The 14,789-nt window shown below is 35.3% G+C and overlaps 1 protein-coding gene across 1 annotated transcript in view; it reads left to right on the forward strand.

Moving 5' to 3' along the window:
* Positions 1-14,026, forward strand: part of LOC145666932 (retinol dehydrogenase 12-like) — a 54,871-nt gene extending 40,845 nt beyond the window's left edge. The window contains exons 7-8 of the mRNA XM_081734536.1: positions 5,905-5,994; positions 9,110-14,026. Of these exons, the coding sequence (XP_081590662.1) occupies positions 5,905-5,994; positions 9,110-9,304 (285 nt within the window). The 3' untranslated portion in view covers positions 9,305-14,026. The remainder of the gene's footprint in view (positions 1-5,904; positions 5,995-9,109) is intronic.
* Positions 14,027-14,789: the final 763 nt, after the last annotated feature.

A 14,789-nucleotide genomic window follows, 5' to 3' on the forward strand; every position in this document is an offset into this window, starting at 1 on the left:
TCCCTTTTTCTTATGGTAATAAAATATTCCAAATTTCACTTAATTTTAAATCTTCCTTTTTTATTCAATGTGTTATCGTGTAATATTATTTCTATTTTTTCCTTTAATAACACTTTATATTAATGAGTGGATCTTGCTGATATCCTTCAATCAATCAATCAATGATGAGTCGATCTAGAGTGTGGCCAAAAATGTCCCTTTACACCCAAACTAAATATAAGAAGTTATGATATTGATTTAAGATTTGAACCTCCCACCCTTGGAGGTCGAAGTCCGGACCTCACGATACCAGACAATGCTCTGTGGGGTATCTTCAAATTACACATAAGAAAGAAACGCACGTGGACAATGATGCTCTGTGGGGTAGTGTGCTTGAGGACTCTCAGCTTGTGATGCTGCGGCTACTAAAGCCAATGAGTAGGAGGTCAAGAGGTGAATCAAACTGTGCAAGAATAATGGAGGTGCACATACGGATGATTAGGACAAACAACTGCAAGTATTATTAAGTCTTATTAATGATACGGATGAAATAAGTGCAAGTGTAAAGGGACTTTTTGGCCACCCTGTACATATAACCGACTCAGTTTCAAACAAATATTTATGGATTTCGTTTAGTGCATGTTGCACTAATGCTAACTTCTCTACTTGACTGCATGTACTTCTTGTTTGTCGATTATATGTTAGGCCACATTCAGATGGTGTTGAATGTGGAGTGTTTAATAGTTCCTGATGTGTCAGGAAGTGTAGCATTTGTCTGATCTTTAAAGTGGGAAGTGAATTGCCTTAAATCCATATTTATTCAATGAATGACTTATTTTATTCGAGATTGTGAATGAAGAAGGCGAATTAGCGCAATATGTACTAAAAGAAAACTTTGAAATTTTGTTTGAAAATGTTTTGGTTATATGTAAATCCACTTATGAATACAAAAGCTTATTAAGAGAGGCAATAGAAATAAAATTAAGCGATAATACATTAAACAGAGTGGCAGATTTGAAATTAAGTGTTGGAAAATTACAGTAAAAAAAGTGGAAGACAGTGAGTACAATAATATTTAAGAAAAGTGTTATTATTATAGGTGCCTTCCATTTCAATTCAGGCAGAGCATGTACCATCACCATCTCAGATATTGTTGAAACTTTTTTTATAGCAACTAGACATGTTTTTAAGAGACCCATATTTTTTTGTTTTGTCGAAAAAAATTTTCCCGCCAAGTAATGGGCCATCAAAGACGGGGAGTTCAATTTATGAATTGTAGAAGACATGGAAAATGGTCAATTTCGGAGCCTCACCATTCGGCTATGGAGACAGGTAGAGTTATAATTCTTGTTGTGGTATGTACATAGGGATATAAATAAACTATATTTTATTATAGTTTGGTTTGCGCATGCGTATCTTTTTGTACATAAATTAACAAATGAACGTCAATTTATCTGAAAAGTCGAAGTTTGCGAATTTTTTTCGAGCACTTCCGGTTCGAATTTTAAAATTCTGTTTACATGGTTGGTAAGACCTAGTTAGCAGCTTTCCGAAAAAAAATTTGTATCGCTTCTGTGATCAACCGTTTTGTCGCAAAAAATTCGAGAAATTGTAAAATTTTCAAAAATCGCCATTTTTGGGCGCCATTTTCTCGAAAACACCATTTTTTAAAATTCTGAAATTTTGTCAGATGGTTCAACTTTACCTGAATAATAAACACACCAAATATCATTCTCGACCAATGCTTCATGGATTAACTGCAGCCTTTTAAAGTTAGCGAAGTTTCGCTAATTTTGATGTCACAGTTAGCAACACTGGGAACAATAAAAGTGCAATGATTTGGTGATGTTTGTGGTTCATATTCATTAAATGAAGAATAAAAGGTTTTCTTGGCTGGTTTTTTTTTTTATTATTATTATTTTGAACAAAGAGGCTCTCTGAAATAGTAAAATGAGCCCCCCTACTCCGTTTTCTTAAACTGAAGTAATCTGAGGTGGAAATTACGATTACGAAACACACAAATTTTAAGTTTACTTGAAATGGCCATCCAATGAATTCTGATGATCTATAAAAGGCCTAAACTATTATCTCAGTATGATTTGGAATGCTCCAGACAAAGTCTCAATTAAGTGCGATGTCATTACAGTGATCGAAAAATGACAAAAAGTTTTTAAAAAAATCGAAACGTTTTCTTACGCGTTCCAAAGAAATTTACTGAATTTTTAAACAGAACAATCCCAGCATAAAAATGGGTCACTTGGAATTTTATAGTATTCGACTAAAGTGTGTCAGTCAGCAACCTGAGAGGGAAGTGTGTGTGTGTATTGTGCAAATTTTAAGTTAGCTGCTACTGCGTTGCTACAAATCAAAGGTGCAACCTGTATTGAAGCTGTCATGAGTGACCTATTTCCTTTAGTAGTATGATCCGTAGAAAATGACAGCTGTCTTCTTCAAGAATGTGGTGAATGTCCTGGAGTGGAAGAAATAAGTATGGTGTTAATTATTGATCCTGATGAAAATGAAAGTGGTTACGTATGTCATATGGGAGAATAATGATCTCATTAAAAAAAAAAAAAAAACTGCCACTTTCTGTTTTCGTATCGTACATTGCCGGTTTAACTGTAAGAATTGTAATTCATGACTACATCAAGAAAATCCAAAGAGAATCAATTGCTACCGAAAACCGTATAAAATTTCAAGATACAAATTCTATTTTACTTCATGTGGACTTCGTTGAAAACTGGACTGTTATTCTGCAAAGTGAAATTCAGAGTTATCACCGAAATAGGAAACAATTTACAGTTTTGTTGTAATAAACGACGATAAAACACACGATTCGGCTCATGTACTCATAGTCATAGACAAGATTCTAAACATACTCGAAGAAAAGCGAAAATATATTTTATAGAAAAAGGTTTGAATACGTGAAAATAAGTGTCTACAATTTCCCAAACCGTGTCAGTGATTTCTGATGGTGCTGCATGCCACTTTAAAAATCGCTTTCAGATGTTCGAGATGCAGACAGGTCCGATAAAGCAGTGTTTTTGCAGTGAAACCGGCCATGCAAGGGTCTCTGCGACGGTAGTGAGGAAGAGGGGGCAAAGAATGTGGCAACGCGCCATAGCCTTAGGCTAAAACAGATACACAGTATTAAAACCGCAGAAGAAAAAAATGAAATGAAATCTTTAAGTTTTACGTTCCACGGTTTTGCCGGTTAGGCTAAAGGAGACGGTGATTATGAGAAATGAATGAAATGGTGGAATGCAGAACGGCACGAGCTGGGATTGAACCAGGGACCCCAAGCACCGGAAGTGAACGCTCTACCACTGAGCCACCGCGTCCCCACTAAAACCGCAGGAGAATTCGTGAGTATAGTGCAAGCACAAACTCCGGGTATTACTCTCGTTTTGTTACCTGGAACTGAATTCGACGACTTCCGGAAGAAAAAAGGGAAAGTATGCGACCGGTAACTGGTATTCAACGAAGTTATCTTTGGCTTTCGGAAAATTGCGAAGTTTTTATGGCAGTAACGGGTCACAATGAACTAACTTCATACTTCCCCCAAAATCGAACTTTTGCAATTCAAAGTGTAGATTTAAGAAATCTGCAAAAGGGAACTTTTGTCATATACATATATGTATGATAACCAGTGGTGCGTAGCAGAAATATTATGAATAAATCATGAATTACGTGAAGTTTAAGTGCTGTTTATGCTTCCACATGAACCTTCAGCAGGGTACAGGTTTCCAGAAGAGCATAAGAGAAGTGAAAATAAGTGTTTTGTGACTATCGACAATGTGCTACGCAGGAGCGGATCCAGGACGGACTTCTGGTGGGGATTGTAATACTGCTACTTAGAGCTACTTTTAAGAGCTCCAAACTCTGGGATGGGTTTTATTTATATATAAATAAGAAAGTTTCTTCTTCTGGGGGGCGGCGGCAATCGTCCCCCTAGATCCACTCCTGGATGAGTTATGAGTCAACCACCAACATCTATTGGAGCATCTGCACGGTTACGTGGTATTAGCAAAGAAGACAACAACCAAGCAAATAATTGGTCCACGTAAAAAAAACAGTGAAATTTTGTTTCCGAAGACCATTTTAAGTAAGTGAACTTGAAATTTGTGTGTTTCGTAATCGTAATTTCCACCTCAGATTACTTCAGTTTAAGAAAACGGAGGAGTAGAGGGAGGCTCATTTTACTATTTCAGAGAGCCTTTTTAATCAAAATAATAATAAAAAAAACAGCCAAGAAAACCATTTATTCTTCATTTAATGAATGTGAATCACAAACATCATCAAATCATTGCACGTTCATTGTCCCCAGTGTTGCTAACTGTGACATCAAAATTAGCGAAACTTCGCTAACTTTAAAAGGCTGCAGTTAATCCATGAAGCATTGGTCGAGAATGATATTTGGTGTGTTTATTATTCAGGTAAAGTTGAACCATCTGACAAAATTTCAGAATTTTAAAAAATGGTGTTTTCGAGAAAATGGCGCCCAAAAATGGCGATTTTTGAAAATTTTACAATTTCTCGAATTTTTTGCGACAAAACGGTTGACCACAGAAGCGATACAAATTTTTTTTCGGAAAGCGGGTAACTAGGTCTTACCAACCGTGAAAACAGAATTTTAAAATTCGAACCGGAAGTGCTCGAAAAAAATTCGCAAACTTCGACTTTTCAGATAAATTGACGTTCATTTGTTAATTTATGAACAAAAAGATACGCATGCGCAAACCAAACTATAATAAAATATAGTTTATTTATATCCCTATGTACATACCACAACAAGAATTATAACTCTACCTGTCTCCATAGCTGAATGGTGGGGCTCCGAAATTGACCATTTTCCATGTCTTCTACAATTCATAAATTGTACTCCCCGTCTTTGATGGCCCATTACTTGGCGGGAAAATTTTTTTCGACAAAACAAAAAAATATGGGTCTCTTAAAAACATGTCTAGTTGCTATAAAAAAAGTTTCAACAATATCTGAGATGGTGATGGTACAATTTTATATTTTTTTGCCTGAGTTGAAATGGAAGGCACCTATAAGTTTTAATCAAACTGCAATTGGGAATAGTATTTGAGTGTTAAATATTGAAATATAAAATTATGACAATGCAACAGTTAAAATTATATTACAATAATAATACAATTTCCCAAATCAGTACAACTGTAAAAATAAAATAAAATAAATAAATAAATAAAAAATAAACACAGAAGAATATCGGAAAACTATAATATCTTGAAGGGGAGTTAAAACCCTGGACTCCTCCTCTCCTATACTCCACTGACTGAATTGAATCATCATGGTTAAAGGGCATATATGCAACTTAAATACTGAATAATATTTCCTTTTTACAATGAACAATTCAATTACAAAATTATTACAACAGTTTCCGAACATTTGACTACATACCAGTGCACCATTAACGGGTAATATTTTCGTTCCCCACTTCTGTTAGAAATATATTATTTTATGCTTGTATTCTGCTTTGCATTTCAGTTGTTCTTAAAGGTACAATTTTAGTGCGGTTTACCATACATTTTCCTTAATTGTCGTTGATAAAGATACCGTTTATATTATTGAAATATCATTCCTTGAATTCTGCACGTTTGATGAAACTGTAAATACAGGACTTGTATGCTTCGCAGCGCAATTTTCTTATTGTTGAACACATAACATATTAAATGTGACAGACAATTGAGAATCTACAATGAAAGACACACGGAATAGAACTGGGTAAAGTTTAACGAGCTGTGTTTAATGTTCTAATATAGCAACTTATACTGTTGACAGTAAGCTTCAAAATGCCGGATCATCCAGACTTGTGAACGAAAAAATTTAGATATATGAAAGAGTTTTGCAAATATTTAAAAAATTCAACTGAAAGACTTTTGTTTATCTATATTCTTATAGTCACCAAAGGACGGAGCAGAAACCTACATTTATTTGTCAGTGGCGGATGATGCGAAGAATGTAACTGGAAAATATTTTGTTGATTGCAAGGTGAGTATTTCTTTCATGGTATATAAAACAAGTAGTTTTGTTGAACATATTAGCCACCAAGGCAATTGCATTTTGAGGTTTTGCTGTGTCTTTAACACATTTAACGTGGAATCTGTAAAGCATATCTCATTTAAGATTAGAAAATGAATAATTTTCGTTATTGTTGCAAATTGTACATGTTAATGAGTATCTTCTTACCTTTAAAAACTTTTTCGCTTTTAGCCCAGTGAGAAGCTGTATCCAGGCCCAGATTGGCCCAGCGGCTAGGCAGGAATTGCCACCCAAACAGGGACCAAATCAAAATGTGGGCAAATGAATGTTTTAATAGAGAGGAGGTCAGGGGAAAAAGAAAAGAAAATGTGGAAAACGTGTGCTGCAACTAATATTCTTGTGAACAATCACGACGGAAATCTGCATACATCAAGCTTTTTATGCTTTGCTTGGCAGAAGGGAGGGGGAGGGATTAAGTATTCGGGGTCAAGACAATATTTTAGCCGCCGGGACCAACTAGTAGCCAGTCCGACCATAGTTGTATCTAAAAGTCTTGTTGTGTGTCATAAGTCGTAATTGAAATGTAAAAGACAAAATATTGAAAACTTATATTTATGAATGAATTTATGCTGGTAGTTGAAACTTTTATAAGATTCTTTGTTAGACTTTAAAAAAATAATGGTCAAGTTCAAAGTTCATATGGTTGGGGTCTGAGAGAGTATATAAAATCTAAAGTATTATTGTTTAAAGTGATGTCAAACAACAACACTCTAGGCTTTATATACAGTCTCATGTCCGAAGTATGTGATTTATATACTCTCTCACACATTATTATATGAGATTTTCACCTTAAAAAATACTTTACTTGTAACCAGTGGCGTATTTACGATTTTGTTTCGGGAGGGGCTTTGCTAACTTTCGGGGGGGGCTTTGCCAGAAAATGTGAAAATTCTGCAAGATATTTCATATACTTGACTATAGTAAGTAAGATTTCGGGGGGGGCTTAAGCCCGGAAGCCCCCCCCCTAAATTCGCCACTGCTTGTAACGTTGGCACATAATTTCTAATCTTAGCACATATTTCTAAAAAAAAAAAAAAAATCTAATTTTAGCATATTGTTCCATTTATGGGACATGGATAACCATCGTTACTTGTGAAGGCGGGCATGCTGGTTCAATGATGGAGCGCTTACCTTTGTTGCTTGGAGTCGCTGGTTCGACGACCGGCCGAGTAAGTTTGTAATGGACAACATCGTGTCGGTGGGTTTTCTTGGGGTATTCCCGTTTCCTCCCACATTTTTATTCCCGCAATTCTTCCATCCTTATTCACTTACCTTAATCATCGCTTCCCTTAGCGTAACAGGCATAATCGTGGGACGTTAGACTCAAAAATTTTATTTCATTTTTCATTTTCGTTACTTGTGAAGATGATAAGATTCATTAACGATAATCGGTCTATCTGTATCTTTCGTAAAACATAATTTAAAAGATAGCTTTTGTTCAAGAGTTATCGTGTGGAATAACGGACGGACGTAGGTATTAACATCCCGCTAGCGTGTGATCATATAAGGTAGGCCAGTTCAGTATTAACGCGTTTCTCTATTACCGTTTTACCTATAAATCAATCTCCTTTCATATTGTAATATCAGGAAGAATAGGAAATATTGAACTTTTTTCCACTCGAGATGGCGTTGGTGGCCCAAGTCTCAGAGTATATGAACCGCAGTGCTTCAGATCTAACTTAATTTGACAGCTGACAGTTGAAACTAGTAGGTAGATGTATAAAAAGTATTGGAATTGCAAATATAAGATATTGCGCCGTGAAGATGAGTAAACTCTACTGGAAAGTAAATTTTACTACTTACTTCTATAAAGGAGCAAATGCTGCGCAAGTCCGTGAAGAAATTTGAGCTGTTTATGGGCGAGATATGTTATCAAAAGCAACACCCAGATGATAGTTCAGTCGCTTTGGTTCTGGAAATGTTGATGCCCAAAATACCCTTCGCAGTCGGCAACCAATCATAGCAAAAATGGATGATATTTGGCAAAAATCGACTAAGACTGGCATGAAGCAGTCATCGTATAACTAATGATGTACACTCATGTCCAAAATTATTGTCGCATATCTATAACTGTCTTCTTGTAAGAATATAATTTGATAATGATTTTGCAGGATACTTTTAATACTGTTACTATGTGTATAATCAGGAAATATATAAATATATTCGTGGTAAATTTCATAGGAAAAGAATTAAAAATACGAAAATTATAATGAGTAAAATAAAATGTTGTTAAATGGACAAGAAAATTTTATTTTCGTTTTATTGTTCTTATTTACTACTCTTTTGACATGAAATTTGCCACATACATGTCTTTGTGTATTATATACATACTAACATTATAAGAAATACCGGGCGAATTCGTTATCAAATTATATTTCTAGAACAACATATTTATAGACATGCGACAATAATTTTAGACATGAGTGTACATATCCTTCAGCAAATAGCGTTAAACCATTTGGAGAAAACTCGCTACAAGAAGCTCGACGTTTACGTGACACATGATGCCAATCGAAAACATCGTAATCATTCGCATTTCTATCGGCGAATCCCTACTGAAACATAACGAATCCGAGCCATTTCTGAAGCAGTTTATCACTAGTCATGAAAAGTGGACAATCTGAGACGTAAAGTCCGGCTTAAACCTCTTGACGTCTGTCGAAAGCAAATGGTGTGTAGGTGCGACGTTGTTAGATTTCACTTTCTTTCGTGTACAGGCATAACGTGAAACATTAACGCGAGAAATTAAGATGTTGGAAAACAAATTCTTTGCTACAAATTTATTAACGCTATAGTGACATTATATCATAAGGATGTACTTTTGAAATTGCTTGCTCCTAATCCAGGAACAAAGATATTAGACAACGTCGCCCAACTTCTATTGGATATTGGGAAAAGGAGGACACGCCTTAAACGTGAGGAAGTTTGAGCTGGACTGTAATTACATTGATTATTACGAACATTTTTATTTAATTGCAATTGAACTCATATGAAAGAAATCACTTAATCAATAAACCAAATACAATAAAATTTGTATTAAACGTTTTTTTTCTGTTATATTCAGGAGGAGCCGAATGTCAATAAGCTGGCATTGGATGCTAAAGCTAGACAGCAACTATGGAGGAGGACAGAAGAAGCAGTTCGTTTGCTGCCAGAAGAGACCATCGAGAGATGTCTATCTGCTAAGAGAGACTCCACGAAGACCAAATACCAAAACATCATCTCTGCCTACACAGCGGTCGCTCAATGTGATAGTTGAGACAGAAATGGGAACAGAACTTCAGAACGTTAAGAACAGTATATCTTCTCAATGCTGATCGCATGCGAACAATGTGTAAGTGTTACATTTGTCCGCTGGTTGTGAGGAAATACTAAATGAATATTGAGCGGGAAGGATTGTTTTCCGTGGGTAAATATTAGAAATTTGAAGTGTGAGCGTGAGATGTTCGAACTAAGGAATTCAGAAAAGTGTAGGGCTGCTTTCACAATTGTCTATTTCAACAATTGTTCTCTTATGCATTGTATGAATCCTTAGATGAAGTTACATTAAATGTTTATTCATCTTTTGGCGTTTTCCAAGCAATCGTTGTTTTCAAGAGCATTGTCTTAAAGAAATTAAGCTCCAAACAGTATCAAATTTGTTGAAATGTAACCTTACAATAATTATACATATATAGAGGTCTTTTTTTAAAAACATATATCATTTACTTTTCGGAATACTATCTTTTGCACCAGCTGTAGTGATTTGATGTTATCGCCTCATATACCTAAGTACATTCTTGTGTTGATTAGCATTTCTTTAAAACAATTATAAATAATGTTTTAAATTTGTGTAAAGGCAACACATTTATTATCTGATATTTTGTAACTATTGCGAGGTAGACGATGCAGCTATAAATAAATTGGTAAATTTTGTAGTATTATGTGAATGTATCACATTTGTTTTCTGTAATTTCTATTTGCATAATCTAAACAGGTAAAAACAAAACACGTAAATACATGCATATGATACAGTCATAATTTCAAGAAGCTTGAAATAATTTCCAAAGGAAACTGAATATGGTGATCTGCTAGGTATTTTGTCTGTAATCTGTCATTTTTTCTTCTGATCAAGTGGAAATACTTTGTTATAACTAGGGTTTGAATTTTTGGTGTTCCACCCAGGGGCGGCTTGCCTATAAGTGCTGCAGAGCTGCAGAACTACCAGTTATTTTAGTGGCATAAATGTATTTTCAATTGAGTTGAATTGTGTTTAATTTAATCAAGGTAATAACATGTAATGATGATATTTGGTCTAACGGTGTCCTGAAATTGTACTGCTGGATATGCTACAATCGTAGTATTACTGGAAACACCTTCTGAAGCTTAATAATATTGCAAGAGCTGTGCACGGATTGCCCTATGCTTTAGCATTGAAACCAAAATCTTCACCAGCCGCACTGTATTACGTTTTCCTTGTCTCTTAGATAGGATTTACTAGAGCTGCACTCCCAGCAGCTCAGAACTCACGAATACTTCCGAAGAAGCCGAAGACACACGACGTGATGTACATGAGGCTCCCTTCTCTTGTTTTTGATAACGGTGTTCAGTGTAATTGTTGTGCGCTTTGAAAGTAATAGTATTCCATGTTCAAGTTTGTGCAAATTTTCTGAACAAACACAATTTGTGTGACAATTTTAAGGAAACCGTAAACCTTTTGGAAATTCTTCAATTATCCCAACGACAATTGCTGAAGCAGAACGTTACTTCTCTAATTTTAAAATAGTTAAAACATGTTCGAGAAGCACAATATGTCAGGAAAGAATCAATGCTTTGGCTGCCTTATCAATCGAGAGTGATTTCATATCCATCATGCCGAACTTTAATGATAGAGTAATAGGACATTTTGTACAGCAGAAGACACGTCGGATAGACTATTTACAAACTATAAAATATCTATAATTCAGCAGTATTAATACAATTTCTACCTGTAGACATTACGTGAATCCGAAATTGTTATGGTATCTGAAAACAGTGTTTCTTACGATATGGGTATGGTATTTTTAAAGTTTGTTACATGCAACGGTGGCGTATGTAGAGAGGAGCTATAAGGCTCAAGATCTCCCGAAATTCATTTAAACTTGTAGGCATCCCAAAGGAAAAATTAAGTGCTTATTCATATGCTGTGCATAGCTCCTCCCGGAACAAAATCCTAAATACGCCACTGACACCCAATAAGCAAAACAATAGTATTTTGGTTGCGATACAGCAAAGCTGTATATATATATTTGGTAATTTCAATTATAATTGTCATTTACGTATAACGATTAGAGTGCTAAAAGATATGCGGTTCGTGAAGATTTTATAATTAATTACTGCAAACGGGAAATTTAATATACAAAAAACACACTGTGCAGAACTACCTCAGATTATGGTATCGAGCCGCTACTGGTTCCACCTACTCATGGAATTTGGTGGGGGTTGCTGAAACAAGGTTTACAAGTTAGTACTTGACTTTCTGGGTTTCTAAATTTGAAATTTGTCTAAGAAAACCTTTTTTTTTTTTTACCCAATCAAGAAATTATTACCATGTATTATCTACGACAATGTATACAATTTTGTTTGAAATATATACTAGAAGAGATATACATACTAGAAGAGATACTGAAGTGTAAGCTCGGGAACGCTGACCTAGGGAAATAGAAAAGTTCTAAGACTTCTCTTACATTGCGAAAAATGTAAATACTAACATAAGAATACACAAACTTGTGGAAACAACAACATTTTGCTCAGTGTTCGAAGTTGGAAAAAAAAAAAGCAAAGGCGGTACGTTTTATTACGATTTTAACTCGACATACCAGCTATCTAAAAGTTGAAATACACTGAGGGTATGTTGCCCGAAAGATTGCATTTCTATTTACGTAATGACTTGAAATCACTGGAAGGCTTCTTTTTAGTTACGGGTGGGGGCGGGGACTTTGATCCCTAGCCTACAACTTTCTGAAAAAAATCCCCTTATGTTGTATTATAGAGAATTATACACGAAAATGTTCAAACACCGAGTTTTTATATTAACAACTTACTGCGGGAAAGCTCCCGGACCCCCCCCCCCCCCCATTCGACTGAGAGTATTCCAAACTTCTGGAAGAATCACCCCCACAGCAGACAACACCTAAAATCCGTTCATGCTCAAAACACGACATTTATATGAATTAAAAAGACACACACATACATACGACTGAAACAGTTCAATATGGCATATCAAAATATAAACTAGATGAACTTCTTTGAAAACACCTCATTTTAAAAACAAAAGGTAGGAAAAAGATAACCAAAATGTCGGTGTTGTTAACTTAGAAATTATTTCTACATAAGAAATAAAATATTTTTATGTGCAAAGCTGTTCGTCAATTACTGTGTATAAAAATGGATTTATTAAAGGTATTTTAGCATCTATTCTCCAGTGACGATATGTCTTGATCACTGAAAAACCAGAGGCTGTATGCCTTCATCACTGAAATCCCAGAGACGGAATGGCATACCACCGCATACTGTCTCATTTCGACCACTGATTTTGCTACTCTCGACTAAAATGGGTAAAATCACAAATTATCGTTGATAAAATAAAACAGCTTGTGTCACTGTTAGAAAACATATCTTTTCCAGCAAGTGTAGCTATGGGAAACAGAGAACTTTATAGTGTAGAATAACTGGTGGAAGCTATAAACTCAAATTACTGTATAGTTTGTACTTTTTTCTTCCCGTAAGCTCTTACCACACATACTCTTAAAATAGAGGCACAGTGCATTTCCCAGTTGGAAAAATGCAACATACTTAAAAATGCAAAGGATATTCTGCAGGTCTTTGTAGACGTTGAACACTCATTCGCAGTATAAATCATTCGTGGTGAACCGAGAAAGTCTGATATTTTCCTACATTGAGATGAGGAACGTTGTCAAATTCAATTAATTTGTATTTCACTTTTTCATATTATAAAGGTCAAATTGTGACATTCATTCACATTTTTCAAGAGACCAAATATCTAGACGTATAGAATTTGGTACAGTAATATTAAAATTGTGTAGTATAATCATTAGTACGAGTATTGTTCTTATTCCACGAAATTCTGTGTTCTTCCTCACCTTTCCACTGCCAATTTCAGCGTTGTTTCCACCAAAAAAATACTAGCTCTACTTATTCAAGATAGGAGTGAAAACTGGCAAATAGAACTACTAAATACATTTTGAAATTTATCTGTTGATTCCAACACATGTCTAAAGCAATGATAGTTTTACTTTTTAAGAAAAGAAAATAGCATTAAACTCCATGAATAGCGCAGTAACTTAGATTTTTTCGGGGGGGGGGGGGCACAAGCATTAATATTTGGCCCCCCTAGAAAAAGTTGTTTTGAACCCTCCCGCAAAATTCGAAAGTAGGCTTCTTCTTTTCATCTTTCTCTTATTCTTTATGGGCCCTGGCGCACGCCCCTGGGCCTGTTCCATACATGACAAATTAATTAAGGGGATAATATTGACAAATTTCAAAGCTATACGAATAAATGTTATTTCTAGGGCCACTAATGGTAGACATTTTTACTGAAATGGGCCCCACGACTCATTTTTATTTGATTTACCTTTTGTGTGCTGTTTTGTTTATGTAATATAGTGAATCTGTTTGATGCTTCATTTATAATTTCATGTTCGTATCGTACATGGAGTAACAAAATTTTGTCTTAAAATGGGCCCCCCTCGAATGGCGGGAATGTTCCTTGGGAGACAGTTGCTCCTCCTGCTCTCCACAAGTTACGGAACTGCTATGTACGCTTGTGTGAGATGTAAATAATTGTATTATTTGTACATAAAGTAGTTTTGGAAAGCACATGATTTGAAAGACCATTTATACATAAAGAAATTAAGAAAGTTCCCAGTACATTCCTGAGGATCCTTTTTGTCATTAATCAAATAAATAAATAAATAAATAAATAATAAAATTAATTTAATAAGATTTTTTTTTAATCAAACGTAGCACTGCACATTAACTTGTTTCGATCCTAAATTGTAGCCTCGTTGTAAATAAGCCTTACGGTGAGTAACTGAGAACCGTAATGGATGTAAACTATTAATTTATGGCATGGGATGGCCGACTGCTTATGAGGATGATCAGACCTGTATTTTCGCATTGGCAACGTAAGTAATGACCGGGATGACAAGTTTTGTCGGGGCAGTTCTTTTTTTACGTATTCTATAGTCCAGCTCCACAAGGTATAACGTCGTTGGCTTCCCGCGCTTGGATCTGCTCGTCACTGGGGGTGTGATAAGAGAGTAGCCAATCACCACCAACCGTCTACTGCGCTCAGCGAGCCACGAGTAACCAAGCTGGCTATCCCTCATAAACGTCACCACAACTTTTCTCGGGAATCCAACGACGTTATACCTTCCGGACTATAATTAACTAAATTTGAGATATTTATTATGTATGCGCATATGCACCCTAAGATGGGATTTTGACATTTGCAAATATCCAAGTAACAAGAATCTGTTTCTCTAGGAACAAGTGCACAATATTATATTTATGAATTCATATTTATTACAAGACAACGAATTTTTAAGCACTTAAAATTCATGAAATATGTATGCAAGAATGCTGTTAAATGTGTTAAAATAGGTACTTAATATGCACTAATAATGCAATAAAAGAGAGCATTTTCAGACATGCAGCAAAGTGGTGACAAAGTTTGGAACGTCAAATATAACATAAAAGTTTCG

This window comes from Thermobia domestica, chromosome 12 (assembly GCF_964235325.1).
Source record: "Thermobia domestica chromosome 12, izTheDome1.hap1.1, whole genome shotgun sequence".
In the NCBI taxonomy this organism is placed as follows: Eukaryota; Metazoa; Arthropoda; class Insecta; order Zygentoma; family Lepismatidae; genus Thermobia; species Thermobia domestica.